An 18,892-nucleotide genomic window follows, 5' to 3' on the forward strand; every position below is an offset into this window, starting at 1 on the left:
GTTTCATTTGATCAAAAGGAGAAAACAAAAGAACAGTATATATTGATGTATATGGATTCTAATTGTACACTAGTGGAATATACACGTAGCTGCTTTACATGGCCAAAATCTGTGGTCTGTTCCTTGTTTACATGTGAATCTCAAAACTATGTATGTAGAAATATAAGTGTGTAGGTAATAGGCAATGGGGTTAGTTGGACTTTTGCTTCTTCCCACCAGAAAGAATACGTTGGATCTGAAGGCCTCGACTGAAAGCCTGGTTGAATAGCAGCCTGGTCTGGAACTCTGAGACAAATGGGAACCATGCCAGAACAGCCACTGGGGTAAAGATAACCAGTCCCATCACGTACTCGTACCCTCTTGCTAGAGCTTTTACAGACCCCCACATTCCTAAGACCTTCACCAATGGCCTGCATGCTTGTGATATCTGCTCCATCATCATATGCAACAACACACCACATCATCATGCAAAGCACTTGGAATAATTGATCAATAATGTGCGAAACAAACTAGGTTTCACATACGTACCATAAGTATTGCCCACCCAGTAGGCAAGAAGGCCAGTAAGCTTACAAAGATGTCACCAACAGTGAGACTAAGGAAAATAAAAAGTACTGCAATGGTGACGACAAACCCAATGAAGACGAACAACTTCAGAAGTCTGAACATCAGCTGGAAATCAGCACTGAACCTTTTTCTACCCAAGGATACAATCTGCAAATCATATGTGTTTACCAGTGGAAAAGATGTTACAGCTGTGAAACATCACTTGCACTCAGAAAGTTGTGTATTTGAAATTTGAACACTAACCTTGAGGATAATCATCACAGCAACAATGACGAGCCATGACAGAGCATAAACCTGGAATCATAATTTAAAAGTTCTCTCAATAAATAAAACAGGGGTTATCAATAAGCTTGTGCAATTGCATATACTTTTCATATTTGAATCATCTAGAGATCTTATAAGACACATTTAAGCAATTCATCAATGCCTGGGAATATTGTATTCATTTTATTTTCTAAGCTCTTTATATCCTTATCCCAACATTATGATCTCCTCATAACAACAGACTGATGCTTGACCCTGTGCTACTACTCTTTTTCTAACCATTACGCACCAGTTGCATCAGCATCTTGTTCCAACTTGGTTCATTTGACACTTCAAACAACTACCAGGAGCATGGAACGTGCAAAAGAAAAGATGTGCTGAATGACTTGTCACCGAATCACTCAGCATCTGGGTCGTTGGGCCAAGTTTCTAAACATATGCTCAGAATCTTCCTTGCTTAACCAACTAAAATTGAAAGTTTTCTATATAATACTTGGGTCCTAATACTTAATACTCTCCCTATCAAGTAGCCTAGGAAAATCTATCTAGGACAGCTTTATTGAACATATAACTGGAATCCTACCTACTTGTGAGCTTAAAGATTTTTATTGGAATTTGTTGCATCTTTAGAGAGAAAATGAAGCTAATAAGAAGAGAATAAGATGTGTAATAATATACTCACCATGATACTTTTATCACCCCTGGAAACATTGAGATGGTAGACAATTCCATATTGGAAAAGAAAGAAGCGCAGAGAAAGTACAATCTCCCAAAACCTTCCCAACATCCCAGTGTGCTGCAGGTGCTCCTGTTCCTCATCCCACCAGGATTCCCAGCTCTTATTTGCTGGCACACCAATACCACCACGGCTAGTTATCCATTTTGACCAATCATCCCAATCTTCCACTATTTTTTGCCATTCAAATCCCGAAGGGTTGAAGAGGAAGGGGGCAAATAACCAAGAAATCACTAAGAACCACATGGAGAATGTGATGAAGATATATGCAGCTGAGCCATCTGCTGCTGAGCCATATATACTATAAATAATAAGCAGTATCATAAGCTCCAGGCCTTTTGTAAAGTGACTCCGTGAGTACATCCTGTAGTTTTCACCAAACCTTTCATGCCGAACAACAAAGCCACGGCCAGTTGCTCTGTACTTAGCCCCACCATGCAGGATTGTTCTCCCATAGTAATGAACCTTTGTACCCAGTGAGAAAGTAAAGAAAACTGATGCTAGCTGCAGCTGCATTATTATCGTGTCCCCTAATGCAGTTCTGAACCCTCTTTCAAGTCCGATTTCCATGATCATGGGCAAGGACGTCAACAAACCTAATTGGACAACAGATTGTGAAGCCATAGCTGTTTGTAGAGCATTATTTCCCCTTCTAGCAGCATAGGTTATAATTGTCTTCTCCATTCCACTCAATGACAAGTAGAGTCTACCATACAGGAAAGAGTAGACCGTCATCACAACCAACTGCATAACAAAAATGATCATGTTATCAAAAAATGCTCATGCTAGTGACAAAATTTAAAACTAAACTGTCAAGATGTTCATTTAGATTATTTTAAAACATATGCCAGAATGATTTCACTAAGAATAGAAAAATATAATTTTCACAGCAATATTCTGTGACTAACAACAAAAATAGAAGGTAACAATTCGATAGAGTATTACCATTGAGCTGATATAAAATCCTATTGTTGAAAAGTAATACGACAACATGCGGAAGAAATCATAACGGTGCCCTAATCGATAGATGTCTCTGCTAAGTGTCTGCTCTCCATTACCGCAAGCAACTTTAGCCTCAAAGAGAGAGATTTGATTGAGGCCAACATCCCTACCCTTCCCAACTTGGATGTACTCATGGTGAGTGACATTTCCTCTTCTTAGAGTGGAATTGAAACCTACATGTTATAAATCAGATTATGTAGAAAACTAAGTTTTCTTATTCCGCAAGAAGGATGTATCTCTGCGTGCATGGGAATGTTTGTTTATTTAATAAAGTTACCTGCAAAAATATCCTCGCTGAGATTGATCCCACGAGAAGCCTTGCTCATGCCACCACGAGTAATATGGAAGATTCTATCAAAGACATCTGGATGTCCATAATGGAACCGAACCCTAAATCCAACAAAAGCAAAATGCTTAGTTCCCTATGTAAAACTTTATTGATTCAAATCTGTCAAACAATTTTCATTTCACAACATTAAAACAAAAAAAAATAGTAGTATGCACCACGTAAAAAAAAAAAAGGTGCACGCGAGATGTAAAAGAAAAGAATGGGGAAAAGGACATGAAAGAGGTTATATTTCACAGAATGTAATATAGACTGAAACTAGTGATTAACTTAAACCATATAATCCAGATAGCCAACTACTATGTATATTAAAGAATGGCAACATTTATTTGTTAGAAGCCCATCTCAACAATGTATTTGGAAAAATAATATTGCTCCATTGTTAAAAAAATAAATAGATCAGTATGTAAGAGAAAACATACTTAAGAGGTCTAGCAAGAACTCTTTGACCGATGGTCACGAAGCTCATTTCTTGATTTGACATAAACCACGCCAACGAAGAAACACTGCAGTTCAAATGTAAAAAAAAATAAAAAATAAAATAAAATTAATTAGGATTACAAAATGCAAATGTAACAAAACAATGTATATAAATTAAAAATAAAATAAAAACAACCTTCCAGTAAAGATATGCTCACGAACACCTAAAATTGAAGGCGAACGCACTCCATGATCCTCATTAAATTCTTCAAGAAGGTTACGCATCTTAAGAGCTTCTTCCAAGTAATTGTCCTACAAGAAATTGGCAAAGTTAAACATCACAGTTGGCTGGAATCTAAAGAGAACATATCATAACTTTTACCTGATTCATGTCAATAGCCTGAAGAGCTTCTCCACGAGTAAAGATTACTGCATGGTTCTGGTTTTCAGGCTTCCCTTCTCCAATCTTTGCTGAGCCTGGCAATTTTATACGATATATTTCCTACGGAAAATTACTAAGATAATAAGTTCTTTAGGTATAGCAAAGGAACATTGTGATTCTCTAATATGTCAGAGGATTACCTGGTCAAGGTTGTCAACTGCTTTGACCAATACAGAATAGTAAACCTTTTGCACCTTTTCACCTTCTCGTTCTTCAACTTCATCAATATATGCAACCCTGAGAGAGGGATTACTGTGGGAGGACAAGGAATACAATTCTTCAATAAATTAAAATGAATTCAGCAATAATAGGTTTAATGAATCAAATTGTGAAAATATCTTGGCATATCAGGTAGAGGACATACTTAACCATCAGATTCAGGATGTCAGTTGCACGACGATCTCCACTTCGCTTCTGATTGCCATAGTTTTGGCAAGTAGCAACATAGGTAAATTTAAGATCAGCCACTGCTTCTAGTTGAGCAAATAGGGATCTCCGGCTCTTCTTTTCGTCCTCTGGTGAAACTGTGACGGCTTTGTACCCTTCTAGTATCTCTGCTCAAGACTAAAACATTAAGAAACCACATTTACCTCCAAAAACAACTTCATTAGACACTGGACTGCTGACCGCTATGAGAGTGAAAAAAAAAATCAGATAGTTAAGATACAATGCGGGAAGAGAAAGAAGACTAATATGGCTTTGTAGCCATCTACTACATTTGCTTATATTAAGTAAGGCAGAGATCTTAAATGAAATGGCACTAAAACATACAAATGTCACAAAAGATTCACAATCCTCAGGTGCACATTATGCAAGAAATTGATAACATATGCTGCTGCTATTACCTTCTTCATTAGCCATATCAAGAAAAGCCTGAAGCTTCAGAGCTCGTCGGTAATACATCATTCCTCTAACTGCAACACCAGAAGTAGCTATTACCATGAACTAACTGCAATACATGAATCTGAACAAGATGATAATGCATCAAATACCTGTCCTGCAGAGAGTTTGTCCTCGTAAGGAGACCCAATGACGCAGCTGCAAAATGTTCTCTTCATTTTCCCATATTTCAGCATCCTTTTTACAATTAAGCCGCTCCATGAAGTTAGTCCATTCATCTATAACAGCCACAAGATGTTCTCAATGTCATTCACTCATTTGCTTCCAAACACTCCAACATGTTAAGGATAGTACAATCAGCCAATCACTAACCTGGGAAAATCTTCTGCAAGTAATATATGATTGATACACCATCTTCATTTTCCATCTCAAGGTCACTTTTGGAATACACAGTCTCCTCACTATAGTAGGGAGTCAAAATGCTGTTGACAACAAGAAAAGTAACAAGATTATTATGTCATAGCATATAGATTGAAGAAGCTCAAAAGCTTGACCTACATACAGGATATTGACCTGTCAGATAATTTATCATGCAAGAATTGGCATGCGGGTTAACCCACAAAAAAATGTGCATCTCAAATAATAAAGAAATACAATAGGTTTCAGACTGGATATAGACCAAAACAAAACCTACACCTTCTACTGACTAAAGATTGGAAAGAAAAACTCAAAACGGTATTGGGATCTTTGATCATTTTTGTATAACAATCTTCAGTTGATGCTTTCTAAGGGTGGGATGTTTTAAGGCTGTACACATTTCAAGATCTTCCAAGCCTAATAAAAATCTTCAGTTGATGTTTTCTAAGGTTGGGATGTTTTAAGGCTGTAAACCTTTCAAGATCTTCCAAGCCTAATGATTAAATTTATTCAACTACATGGAATTTGCACGAAAGACCATATTAAGTTTCAGGTAGCAATGAGAAGTGGAAATATACACAAACCTGAACGAAAGCATCTTACGAACACGGGGAGCACGGGGCATATCCATGAACAATGAATTTGCAAAGAATGAAATCCTTCTACGTGCTTCAAGGTTTATTGGTACATCAATTGCAGACTCCTTAACAGTCAACAGCAGATGGAGGCGCCTTATCTAAAAGAATAATCACCAATAGAAATGTGTCATCTTTTACGTAAATAGATTGAACCAAGTATTACAGAATTTTCTGAAAATTGGTTGAAAATTTAATTATTCTAAGGATTGCAACAGACATACCTGTTCTTCCCATTGTGCTGTAACTGGAGGAGGGAACACGATCGCAGGTTTTGCATCAGTACCAGCAAAAAGTTGCCTTCCAGTGTCCTTGCTACTATGACCAACTTCAACCACCTCTCTATAAAATATCACATGATAAATTGCAAGTGTTATTATGATTTATAGTGAGCCCCTAGGATTATAACTAAACCAATCAACTATTTCCTCCAAAGCGAATGAATCAAAGTTCACCAACCGGATCTCATTCACCATCATATCACGAGTGACAACTTCCAACATATCTTGCAGCAGCAGCACCACCGCAGATCGCTTGGATGAATTACCATCTTTCTGCAACATGATAGAATGTGTCAGTTTCTAATAAAATAATGGCAAAGACAAATACGTGCTGCAGATCTAATTACTCTTTTATAGATGACTCACCAAGATCACCACAAGCTCTACAAATTTCTGGCAGAGAGTGGGTAAAGAGGCCATTCTAAAATTATCAAGAAATGTATTCTTGGAAATGTTACTTTCAATTTCCTTAATAATGATGCCAATGATCCTGTCAAATGATAAGCAAATCAGAATATTTACTAGCACAGTAAGATAAAATTCACTATTGTTCTTGAATAATCTACACGGGCTCAAGAAAAACAAATGACAAGTATGAACACTTTCTTTCAAGTGATAAGATCAGAAGAACATCAATCTTAAGGGTGAAATAGTCGCAAGATCAGTCAGCATCAAGAAAGTCAACCGTAAATAGGAGTTTTATTCTAATCTCAGAATAGGTAAAAACTGTGTAATCAATTAACCAGTGACGTCAAGGCAGAGCTACCTAGCAACATTATCGTTAGAGGACTCCTAAACCAATACTATTATCATGAAATAGAGAGGAGTGATTGACAAGAGGACTTGAAAAACCACTGGAATAAAATTCTATCAGGTTTTAACCAATGCTTGGGCATTATAGAAACCATAGAAACAGATGAATATTATGTAGCAGTGACTACCTTTTCTCATTTTCTCCAACCACCAAAGCCTTAAGGACATGTTTGAAAGACTCATAACATTCAATCACAGCACACTTCATATATTCATCTCCACATATCCGCTTCCAGAGATCAGAGTCCTTGTTTTTGAATTGAGCTGCCATATCTAATGCTATTGGGATCTGTAGGAAGATAAAGTCAGCAATAAAACCATGCCACTAACACACGGGTTTAAAAGTGAGGTACTGACTTTGCTAGCAAGCAAGAAAGGTGGCCACTGAATTATTTTCAGGCTCATATCTGAAGAATAAGGAACCAGCAGCAAATCCATTTCCCTGAAGTAAAAGGAAAACCAGTTTAGTTTTCAACTCATGATGAATAAAACAACAGTATGAAGAAAGAAGCAATATAACTATGTTGCAGAGCATTTCCTGTCGCTGATGAGATCTTCCTCACGAAAGCTACATATCACTTCATTCCACAACTGAGCAAACTTTGCAGCTTCACTTCTCCTACTTGCTGAAGCCTACAGGTATGAAATCATGATGCTAATTACAAAATCCCTTATTTCAGTGTTGTTCTGACTAAAATCTGCTCATCAAGATTATATACTGAATAAACAAGTTTAAGGAAAAAAAAAAATACACATTAATCAACCTCCGCAAATTTCTTTGAGAAAGAGAATCCCCTTTTTGTTGACTTATCCGAGGGCACTAGATATGTGTTGAATGCACCAGGTAGAGACTGGAACCGGGATCTTAGCATGCCTAGAGTACGAATCTGCAGGAGGCAAAATGTATGTGAATATTAACCAGGAACAAATTAAAGATGAGACATATCCAACTTAACTGTTCCATTAGAATGCACCACAGTGATAGTCATGCTCTCGATATTTGTAAAGAGTTCCGAGCTGAAGTAATAAATCCATAGACAATCACATCACCTTCAACAATGTAGAATGAAAACTACTTGGTTGGCTTTAAAAACATGCATTCATTCAAATAAATATGATATGCTTTAGGGAATTATCCATCTAACCACTCTCAAATCTAAGAAATTGATATGGGAACAATACAACTGATCATGTTCAATTTTTTCGTCAAATCACATATCACCACACAAAATCCAAGTACTGATGTTAGTGTAGTGCCCAATTTATCTACTTTTGGCCCAGTTATCATCCTCCTTATCAAAGAAAATCATAGGGCAAAAGTCCTACAAGTGAATCTTAACGGGATGTATAAATTCATGGCTGCATAATTTGAAAGAAAAGAAAATTGTTTTGGAAGAGGAAACAATAATTTAATGGCTGGAGGGAGACAGAAAGAAATCAGAAGAATCACCTCTCCGAGGCGATCAAAGGCGCCAACAATACCTCCATATAATGTTTGAAATATAGCATACCAAATTTGTGTGTCCATGAAATAAACCTGCATTGAATATGTGATATAGTATGGTTCTATACTAACAAAAATGGAAAGAAAAAATTATGTCCAAGAAAATGATAAACTAAACAAATATTTAAACATGTGGAAGTTAGTATTACAGACCATGATAACAGGTGCCCAGAGTGAGACAACTGCTCCATAGTTATGTTCAGCTGCATCAGTAAATGACTATTTAGCATCAACCCGAAAGTTGAAGTTCACAAAAACATGGGAGCAATAGAAATGAGTACCATTAGGGAAAAATTCATGCCACTCATAATTAATACGACGAATCTTCATTATGTCTTCTGTTGGCTCTACCAGAGGTTTTATCTGGGAAAGAGACAGAGACCATATAAATTAACAACAAAACCATTCACCATTTCTGATTTATTAAAAGAACTTCTAGAAAGGAATAACATACACAATAAATTACCTGGACAAAATAGCTAACTGTAAACTTGCAAGCCAAAAGTAGCAACCAGAAAAAAGTATACCTGCAAATTGCAGAGGAAATAAGAACAAAAATAAGAAATCTCAAATAAACAGCCAAAGAAAAAAGGAAAAGGATTAAACTGCATAGAATTGGGATGACATGTGGTGCGCGCGTCATCAAACTCACTTTAGAAGGGCAAATTGACTTTCATGCATTCCTCTTCCAACATATATTCTTGGCTGTATAAGAGTAAAAGATCCATCAAAACCACTTTTTACAGTTTGCGTATTCAAATAACAATAGACCTCTATGTGAAGGAAAATAGGTTTAAGCATCAAAATAGATAATAAAATAGTGCTCTGACTTTCATGAAAGAAGACCGAAGTCAAGCAAAAAGGTCGTCTGAAAATTTTATTCAAGAAAACAAAATAAAGTGTAGCACTTTATACAACGTAACTGCTGGAAGATTAAGGGACACATACTGCAATGAATCCAAATAATTCAAATCAAGTAAACTCAGAGAGTACATTTGAGTTTAACAGATTATATATGGAGAAACTTATTTTGAACTCGTGGTCTCATACTAGGACTATCATGTAACAAAACATGACTGGGAAAAAATAATCCTGGATTCCACTTTCAACTTCTGGTCTTATTCACTGGAAATGTTCTAGCCATTACCCAGAATCAACCAAAACTCCATGCCTTAACAGACCCAAAGGAATTCAAGAATACTAGAACATTGAGGATAGAAAGAGGTAAAGGTGACGGGAATACCTGTGACCACCACAAGAGGAACCTGATGATATGCCAGTCTGAATTTTCAATAAAACGACGGAGCATTGGGAAAAGGAACAAAACTGCTGTCAGTAAATTTGGAAGCAAATATACTGCAACAGCCAATAGATATAATGATGGAACGCCTTGAATGTTCTTAAGGAATGACAGTATATCTGCAATTTGTTGAGGGGAATCATTGAAGGAATGCACATAGAAAAGTGGAAGAATGACTGCCCATGCAAGACTAACAACTATCTTCAGAATATTTCTCAGGACATCTGTGAACCGACACCTGTGATATCCAGGGAAGTTCAAAACCATATCCAGAATACCTACAGCAAAATATAAAGTGGATAAGATTAAAAATTGATACGGAAGTTACTTGCACAGATATTCCATTTCTCATCAGAGAACGAAGAAAAGCCAGGCTTAAAAGAATTTTCAATTAAGAGAAATAAATAAATAAAGATTTCCTCCAAAAACACTAGATGATCATGGATTGTGGCATTCTAGACATTGCATGACAAATGGCATCCCTAAGAATCAAAATCAGGTATGCAATGAAGCACAAGGTAAAAATAAATACTATCAACTTGAGACTAATAAGTTTTGCATGCTAACTTAATATGAAGTTTCAGGTTAAATCGCTAATTTTTCACCTCCTATAACTAGTAACCGACACGGCTAGAATTGAAAATTTGCAATCACTTTCCTATTTTCCCTTCATTATGAGCATAAGGTGGTTAGAATTAAGATAAGGATTTTTCAGAAGTTCTCTTAATGAGTAAGAATTGAATAGGTACAGATTGACAAATCAAGTCTATTGAGATTTCAAAGGCCTGTAGCAATACAATGTTTCAGCCTAATAGAAAAAACAGCTTAAAACACACAGTCTCGTTCATATGTTTCAAGTCTCAAAGATAATTGGAAAGTAAAAATGCATGATGAGTTCGTATTTCTGTCAGAACTCAGAACACTTATTTGACCTCAGAACATCTGGTAAATCCTCCAGACAACCAAATGCTTTTAAGGCCAGCTGGGAAGAGTACTCTTCCTATAATAGTGTGATATACATACTAAAAGACAACTGGAAATGTTTTTAACTCAATTCTGTGCACAAAAGTATTTGTAGAACAGCTCAAGTAATATATCAACAGCCAGAAAGCTAAAGCATGTAAGGAACATAGCTTTTTTTATTTCAAATAATGCAGAAATTCAAACTTTGAAATTCAGATCTTCACTTATAAAGTTAAACAGACAATGATGCTTCAATCATTCAAGTGAATGTGTTTCTTTGTTACAACTCTTGTTGTATAAGACAGAGACACAAAATGCATAACATTTAGAACTGCCATTTGGAAGCAAGACATGTATGAGTCTTGCATCCTTTTTTCATTTTTTCTTTTAGTTACTGAGAATTGCTGTTTCATGTAAGAATGTCATACTCTGAAGGACGCGAAGAAATGCTGCTGTAATGAAAATACTTGATAGATCTTTTAGGACATCCTGTTGAAATATATCCAGCGGTGAAACCTTGCTGAATGCAATAATGAGAATAGCCTGTTTTCCAGTTTGAAATGAATTATTCATACAGGGAGTTGAGGAACAGGAGTGCAAAGAGTGTTGTTTTAGAAATTCCACACTGTTGTAAATAAATACCTGTAGAGCCAGTATATAAAAGGTCCACATTCGATCAAAACTTCGAAAGATATGCCAAAATGTGCGAGTTTCAATAAAATATGATTTGCCTGTGCTTCCAGATTTTCTTTTAGAGCCCTTTCTTCCCTGAAACAAGATTTCTGTTATGCAAGAGCCGTGAAACAAACATAAGGAAACCAGTGTCTCACATTGTAAGAGTACCTGTGTCAAGTCACGAGTTGATTTAAAAAAATCCCCATCATCACGCATGGGCCAACCAAGAGAGAAACAATCAGATGACCTGAAAATCAGTAAATTTAAAACAGAACCATCTTCATTATGTAAACCAAATAGGAATAAAATCCTATTCATTTACTTCTGATATTGATTAACACAAACCAGAAATATTCATTTAGATCATCATAGTTGCACCAAGCTGTGTGAGGAGCTTTTCCACCGCCGCCCTTCTTGGCTTCCTGGAACATAATAAGAGATATCCTCATACCGACAGCTTGAAGACCTGAAATTCAATTGCAATGCATATGTCTGGGCAACATACCTTTTCGATTACACGGTATAGGGGGGTTATAACCTTCCTCAAAAAGGCCTCATCATCCCCACCATAAGAAGGCTTTATATTTTCCCCAGTGACAATGCTGACATTTCCAGCCAAGAGACCATGGAGTTCATATGCCATCTGAATGTATGGTAGGCATCATTTCCGGACAAAAGTAAAGCTATGATTTCCATAAGAAGTCCAGAAACAAATTAACGAACAAGTAAATCTCACAAATATTACATTATGGAAAATATAGCAGAGGCATTCAGGCATGAAGCGAACATTCGCTGCTTCACCCCATATGAGAAGATATAAACCCATGTAAAGTATCTTCCTCTGTTGTACTTCTTGCTGACCTTGAGGTAGCCTGCATTGAAAAGAAAAAAATTGTTTGTTTCAGCAATACATATTGCAAACCAAGCATAAAATGCAAAAAGTAAGTAATAAAGAAAAAATTACTTTAAAGTGATACTATTATATCCAACCTTAAACTATGTTTTCGACCCAAAAATTTACACCACGTTTTGTAGTTCTTAAAAAGCTTGTCCAGAACTGCATCAACAGCTCGATCATCAAGCTGCACAAAAGAGAACAGTTAAATTGCAAGATGACAAGCATGGAAAGACAACTATTTAGCGAGAACTATGTTCTGAGCACAACAGAGGAAAATAATATCAATAGTCCAACTAGCAACAAGATTTAGCATAAATGAATCAAATCATTTAAACAAAATAATCTGCTGGACCGCATGGACAGGCATGTGCACATGGAACATCATCCCATACATCTCAATCTAACACAATGAACATCACCCCATTTAAGAGATCGAATATAACTGATATGGTGAAGTTCAAACTGAGATTAGGAAACCATACCTTGTTAAGAGGTTCAGGTTTGGGATGAAGTCTTATATGCGTATTCGCAAGTAGCAATATCAAATGCTCCCTCTGGTTCCTGACGTTATCTCTCTGCAGCAACCAAAATAGAGAAATGTGTTTATAATTTCTTTGAGGAAATACGGTGACTAAGCCAATCCTTAGAATCCATCTTTTTTATACATGCCTGGAACCCAAACATGGCCCTGAGCCAATCAAGGAGATCCAAATCATTAGCTTTTTGTCGGTGCTGCTCGAATGCACTTGGCCAGTTTAAACCACGAGTATTCCACAGTGCAGCCACAGCGGCCTTAACCTGTAACAAGGAAAAACAAATCAAGTTCAATGAGAAGATGCCAACGATTCTTAAGTTGCAAAAGTAAATTAACATAACACGAAGAGATACCTCGTCAAGCTGCATGACAGACTGTGTAGCACCAGCAGAATCCAAGGGAAGAATATTATACGGGGCGTATATTTCCGTCTTCTCTTGGACATCTCTAGCGGCTGCAATAATCTGCTCATAGGAAAATTGTTGCAATAAGAAGTTAACATAGGACATTGCTACCAGAGATAACATATAGCCGAAGTCAGGACAAATATGCATATCAAATATCTGACATAATCTTTCTAGATGATAAAATCATGATTGAAACTAACCTCAGGAGCAACTTCTTCAACTTTCTCTGACTTGTTAACCCCGCAAAGTACTTCAAAAAGCTGGTTAAGTGTATTGTAGGCTTTACTCACTTGAGCTCTGTTGAGAATTTGTAAACGTTCCAGTTGAGAAACAATACCCAAGTGCTATGAACTCAAATATTTATTATTTATAAATGTAACAGGAAAATGAGTTAGGGGAAATGCAGAAGGATGATGATCTCCATACCTGTCTACCTGCTCCTCTTGAACAGCTTTAACATAGTGATCATAATATTGCTGATAGAAGCTTGTAATTTCCCTGGCATCAGACTTTTTAACTCGAGCAGAAAGACTTGATGCATTTTCCTGTGCAGACAAATTTTACATCAGTTTCAAATAGAAATCGTATATCAGATTCAATGCTATCTGTTGGGACAACACGTTGGAGCTTTATTACTCAGACAAAAAAGCAGAGCACTTGAAGCAAAACAGAAAGTATAAAAGCCCCTGGCAGTGCAAAACATTGAAGCAATGTGGAAAACCTTAATCTTCCAGATACAGTTACAAATATCAGGTTTTCAGATATAATAAATTTCATTACATTACTGAAAACTCCATTTCCTGATCAGTAAAGAAAACTACATATACGTACATGCAATTAATGTGCACATTACGTACTTAATTATTGAAAACTCCATTTCATTACCCATAATTACATACTTAATTATTGAATTTTAAGTAAGTAATCGGCCCAAGCTCGCTCGGGTTTCAGTGCTCTGTATTTCTTCTCCTTAAATTGATCATCATATACGTACTTCTAATATTCAATTAATCCCACAAAGCTTAAACAAAGATGAACATCTACGAAAGCATGGAACTCAGATTGCTATTAATCTAATGCATAAAAACACCAAAAACAGAATATCTGAAATCGCGGCGGCGCGTGAGAAACAATCGCTTACCCTCTCCAATCGCTGCAGGAGCAAGGTCTTGAACTGCCTCACACCACGGCCGCTGGAGCCGGGGTCCAATCTGTGCGCCTTCTCAAACGCGTAGAACCGACCTTACATTCAAACCACGAAGCCAAAATAAATCAGAACCAACACTCGGAAATCAAACACATGCATGAGTTATCGGCGATGAGGATTCGTACAGAGATAGGCGACGCGAGGGCGCTCGGGCTCGACTTCGTTGGCGACGCGGAGGAGCGGAGCGATAGGGGCGATGGCGGAGGGGACGACCTCGTTGTCGAAGACCTCCGTCGAAAACGTCGTCGTCGCGGCGCTCCGTGACGGCCGTCGCGTCAGGCCCTGGGGGCCGGAATCTGGAGCCGCCATTACCTGAGGGCTTTCGAATTTCCCTCTCCTATTCAAGCTGCTAAGTACCTCTCGCTTCGAATTTCGTCGACCTAGCTAAGCTAGCTAATCAACTGGAAGAAGAAGAATCACTCACAGGATCCTCGATCGTCTTCCATGGCGGTTAGAGGAGGAGGAGGAGGAGGAGAAAATCACAGAGAAAATGTGAAGAAGAAATTGGATTATGAAGAAGGAGAGAGTAGACCCACGCTGATTCTGTACGGACGAAGAGAGAGGAGAGAGTGGGAAATGGGGAATAAGAGGGGTCTCCGGGGACACGTGGCGCGAGGAGAGTAGGTGTGGGTGTAACAGAATGTGGGAGAGAGTGAGAGAAATTAGTTGAAAACGGAGGAGGGAAAGAACGGGCGCGGTTTTCGGAGGGAAATGAAAGGAATCAAATCTGTTTTTTTTTTTTTTTTTTTTAGAATTTTATTTTTAGAATTGACGGCTTCTCGGTCAAGCAGTGATTGGAGGTCCGGCTTTTTCTTTGCTAAGCCGCACTACGAAAATGGCAGGACCGGAAAACATCCGCATCTGCCGCCTTATTGCAAGCTTTCATGTCTCGATAGTTTAGGACGACTATACACACGTGGTAGTTCGAGTTAATGTAATTAGTTTATGTAAAAAGTACTTGAAGCTGATTTGTTGATTTAAGATAATATTTTCTTCATTTTTCACCCATACATTTCACATGCGCCGAAGGGGTTTATCTTGGGCCTAGGAAGCCTTTGGGTTCCCCTTGACAAAGTCAAAAAAAAAAAATAAAAAGATAATATTTTCTTCATTTTTCACCCATACATTTCTTTCGCCAAGATGTTAATACTTTATGGTGCGAGACCACAAAATAATTACTTGACTTTCTTTTTTTTTGAACAAATTACTAGACTTTATGCTATATAAACGGATAAAATCTTGCATTGGTGAGTTCAATTATCTTATCTAAACTTGTGGTCACCCATATAGACCTCATTCTAGACATATAGGCATGCCTTGATGTGTTTTCCTTTTTTTGTTTTTTTAGAACAAGGGTGTAAAGAAAAGAAATACATAGGGCAATCAAACCATTAGATTTGTATTCATCCAATTATATGTCTCCAATCATTTGTATAAGTTTAAGGTAGAATTACACAAATGATCACTTAATTTTCAACAATATTACTTTCGTCACTCAACTCAAACACCATCTTTCATTTTAATCATTCCCTCAATATTTCTGTTAAAGACTCGTAAATCTTGTGGAGGATATTTTGGTCAAGATGCTTAAATATATATATATATATATATATATATATATATATATATATTGTGCTATTTATTTTTTTATCTCGTTCTCTTCCACATCAAACCCTCTCTCTCTCTGGTAATTGAACTAAACTACCCTCAAGTTTAACGGTGTTTAATGACAAATTTGACTATATTGACTAAAGTGAATTGCAAAGTTAAATTTGAGTGACTAAAGTGATATTTTTGAAAAGTGAGTGACCAAACTATTGAATTGTTTATAGTTCAGTGACCATTTGTGTATGAAGTGTGATTTTCGTTTTGGGATGTGATGAACAAAATGTTAGAAAATTTAATCAATGAAGCGGACATATCACGTGGCACAACCGTCGCCCCACTAAAGACTTTCTCAACAACTATATTACAAAATACTTGAGGCCTAGTGACACCTGCAAAGTTAGCTAGCACATTTAGACATTATGTTCAACGAGATGAGATAGATACACTACTAGAAGAAGGCCTAGTGATTAAACACAAATGTAATGGATAAATATGAGTATCAGTAACTCGAATTGATCAAAACGCAAGTCATTTGTTTATACATTGTGCTCATGATTTATGGCTTATGTTGACTTATGTTTGAGATGACCAAATTAAACTCATTCAATAAGACATAATTTTTATTAACTAGGCTTGATAGCCTAAAATCGAGTGGATGGATGTCCTCACTTATTTGCTTGAGTCCTTTTTTTTGGGCAATAGTAATTGGTACACAAGGAATGATTGTATTTCTAAGAATCATTTAGATTTTTTCTTCCAAACTTTTCATGTTGCAATCATTATGACTTGTCAATACTAGAGTACTAATCTCTTCAATTCGTCACTCAAACAAAGACTTAAGAGTGTTAATAACATGGAAACCTTCTTATCCTCCTTTCATTTAGGCTCATCACATAATCCTAATGCGAGGGAAACCCATCTGGGTTCAACACCCAACAAAACGACCTAGAGGTAGTCAGGAGAGCGGAGAGCTAACAATACCACTTAGAATATGATTTCCTTCAAAGGCTAGATCCTTAAGGACAGTGACCTGCACAAAGTTAGTGCTCAATTTAAAACCCTATCAATGTAGTAAGAATAAGTAAGGATCGTTCTCAACCGGGGATTAGGGCCTAATTAATTCCTGAAAAATAAAACGTTAGTAAAACAATTTAAAGAATATAAATATATATACAATTTACAATTTACACTTGGGGGGTTTTAGAATTTATTTAAATTAACAACTAAGTAAATATATACATATGTGTGACACATCAAAACACATAATCAAGTAGAATTATATGGATGGAACGAAATTAGATAGAATTAACTACTATTAACACGTTGGCAATGTTTCAAACATCAAATCACTAATCAAAATATGTTTAAACATAGAATCAATTAACAACAAATATGAACGCATACAAAGTTCTTTTTACTTCCCTTAATTAAATTAACTAGATAAACGCACCATAGTTAACCCTATTAATCATGCAATCACTAGTAGTAGCTAATCACTAACAAAAACACTTTCAACGCATTAAGAATCATGGAAGTTTGATCAATTCAAGTCAAGAACACAAGCTAGAACGCTAATCAAGCATGCAAGACTCATTGTTAATCTATCTAAGTAATTATAGGTTTTCCACCGAAATTATCAAAGCCTAGAACGCTAGCACCTTAATATGGATTCAATTACCACTATACCAAAATTTGCATCAGACTACACTTTTTAGACAACGAAAAAAATTTTGCCGTTGTGTGTTGATTAAAACTGCTTCATACAACAGGTTTAGTGAGATTCGGTTGTATAAGGACGTCTGAAATCAAAAAAAAATTTGATGCAAGTTTATTGTACAACAGTTATAAGGATTTGTCTGTTGTTTGAATGAAAAAAAAAATTTCCCTCCCACCTTGCTCAAATTTGGGTCTAAATTTTGACTCACCTTGTACAACAGTATAGTTGTTTATGTTGTATGAGCAATATATCATACAACACATTTTTTGTTTGTGTTGTGCAAGTTTGGAAGAAAATTAGATGTTCCCAAAATGAGAGTCTTTAGCGCCAAAACGGCCAATTTTTCTGTGAAATGCAGGTACATGATTGTAAGATTCTACAATGGAATGACCTATTTTTGTTGTGTGAATGTGCCTAGGCAGGAGAAATGAGTTTGTGATTCACACTAGGCGGGAGATTTGCTTGCTAGGTCCATAAGCTGAAGTTTCAAGTGTAGACTATCAGACAACCAAAATTATTTATGTGTTGTCTGAATTGATTATACAAAATAAAAAACTAGACTTAATGCACATTGTCTCCCACGTAGCTGTTTTCAACACTTAGATAGTCTTCGAGAAAAACAGCAAAACCCATCTTCTTCTTCTCAAAGCATAAACCATATTCTTCTCTTAAAGAATTGAACCCATCTTCTTCTTGTAAAGAATTGAACCCATCTTCTTCTCGAAACCCATCTTCTCCAAACACCATCTTCTGAAAACACTCGATTAGGGTTCAATCTACTCAATCAGGGTTTTCAATTTGGGGATTTGAGGAGGGGGGTGTGGTCTCTCCGGTACATTAATCAATAAATCTGGTGAGTCAATTTCGATGTTTTAGATTAGGGTTGGTTCGATTTGTCTTGTCCATTGGTGCCCTTCACCCCCCTTTTATTACTCCAATTTCAATTTGATTGATCACACACAATGAATCGCTACAGGAACAAAGAAATTTGGGATTTTGAGCAACAAATGCTGGTTTCCGACGCTGCCCGTGACGTTATTCTCAGGTTGGATGGTGATTTCCTCACACATGGTGTCTTGCGTCTCCCATATCATCTTCTCGAACCGTGCCCAAACGGAGGTCGGCTACGACGACTCGCGGATGAAAGACTAGAGATTTTCCATCTCCCGCATCTCTTTCTCGATGACGGCGCATTGCGGAGTGAGGGAGGGGCATTTGCTCTCAAGGTTGGTAAAAGGCTTGAAAATGCAGGGAAGTTTATCACGGTATATCCTTTCTCAATTGCTTCCCTTAAAAATTATTTTTCTCTATGAAA

The 18,892-nt window shown here is 36.8% G+C and overlaps 1 protein-coding gene and 1 non-coding gene across 3 annotated transcripts; both read right to left on the bottom strand.

Moving 5' to 3' along the window:
• Positions 1-19: 19 nt before the first annotated feature.
• On the bottom strand, positions 20-14,813 carry LOC112190175 (callose synthase 5). 2 transcript variants are annotated; one of them, XM_024329595.2, is made up of 42 exons: positions 14,378-14,813; positions 14,187-14,287; positions 13,472-13,590; positions 13,246-13,342; positions 12,992-13,102; positions 12,773-12,901; positions 12,586-12,678; positions 12,196-12,287; positions 11,951-12,077; positions 11,711-11,848; positions 11,551-11,627; positions 11,374-11,452; positions 11,173-11,298; positions 10,959-11,073; positions 9,511-9,845; positions 8,920-8,972; positions 8,734-8,794; positions 8,549-8,630; positions 8,421-8,470; positions 8,214-8,300; positions 7,528-7,650; positions 7,302-7,396; positions 7,121-7,205; positions 6,892-7,052; positions 6,317-6,440; positions 6,129-6,223; positions 5,894-6,011; positions 5,619-5,770; positions 4,990-5,099; positions 4,770-4,895; positions 4,623-4,691; positions 4,142-4,331; positions 3,918-4,029; positions 3,718-3,837; positions 3,532-3,647; positions 3,338-3,421; positions 2,847-2,959; positions 2,513-2,742; positions 1,514-2,311; positions 811-861; positions 529-714; positions 20-427 (listed from the first exon to the last, which is right to left on the bottom strand). In XM_024329595.2, exons 1-42 carry the CDS (start codon positions 14,559-14,561, stop codon positions 191-193), a joined length of 5,751 nt encoding a protein of 1,916 aa, XP_024185363.1. In that variant the 5' UTR covers positions 14,562-14,813; the 3' UTR covers positions 20-190. The 2 variants fall into 2 exon arrangements, with proteins under 2 accessions (XP_024185363.1, XP_024185362.1); XM_024329594.2 differs by having other exon boundaries at positions 11,173-11,452.
• Positions 4,613-4,694, bottom strand: LOC112191062. Its single transcript, XR_002932777.1, has one exon. It is a non-coding gene; the product is annotated as a small nucleolar RNA J33 (small nucleolar RNA).
• Positions 14,814-18,892: the final 4,079 nt, after the last annotated feature.

The sequence above is a fragment of the Rosa chinensis genome, chromosome 2 (genome assembly GCF_002994745.2).
Source record: "Rosa chinensis cultivar Old Blush chromosome 2, RchiOBHm-V2, whole genome shotgun sequence".
In the NCBI taxonomy this organism is placed as follows: Eukaryota; Viridiplantae; Streptophyta; class Magnoliopsida; order Rosales; family Rosaceae; genus Rosa; species Rosa chinensis.

What these genes read in the sequence shown, in the direction of transcription:
- LOC112190175 (XM_024329594.2), bottom strand. Translation starts at nt 14,561, where the DNA reads ATGGCGGCTCCAGATTCCGGCCCCCAGGGCCTGACGCGACGGCCGTCA. An exon ending in GATTTTATATCAGCTCAATG is followed by an intron (nt 2,312 to 2,512) that starts GTAATACTCTAT and finishes TTTGTTATGCAG; the next exon opens with TTGGTTGTGATGACGGTCTA. An exon ending in CTGTGATGATTATCCTCAAG is followed by an intron (nt 715 to 810) that starts GTTAGTGTTCAA and finishes TATGATTTGCAG; the next exon opens with ATTGTATCCTTGGGTAGAAA.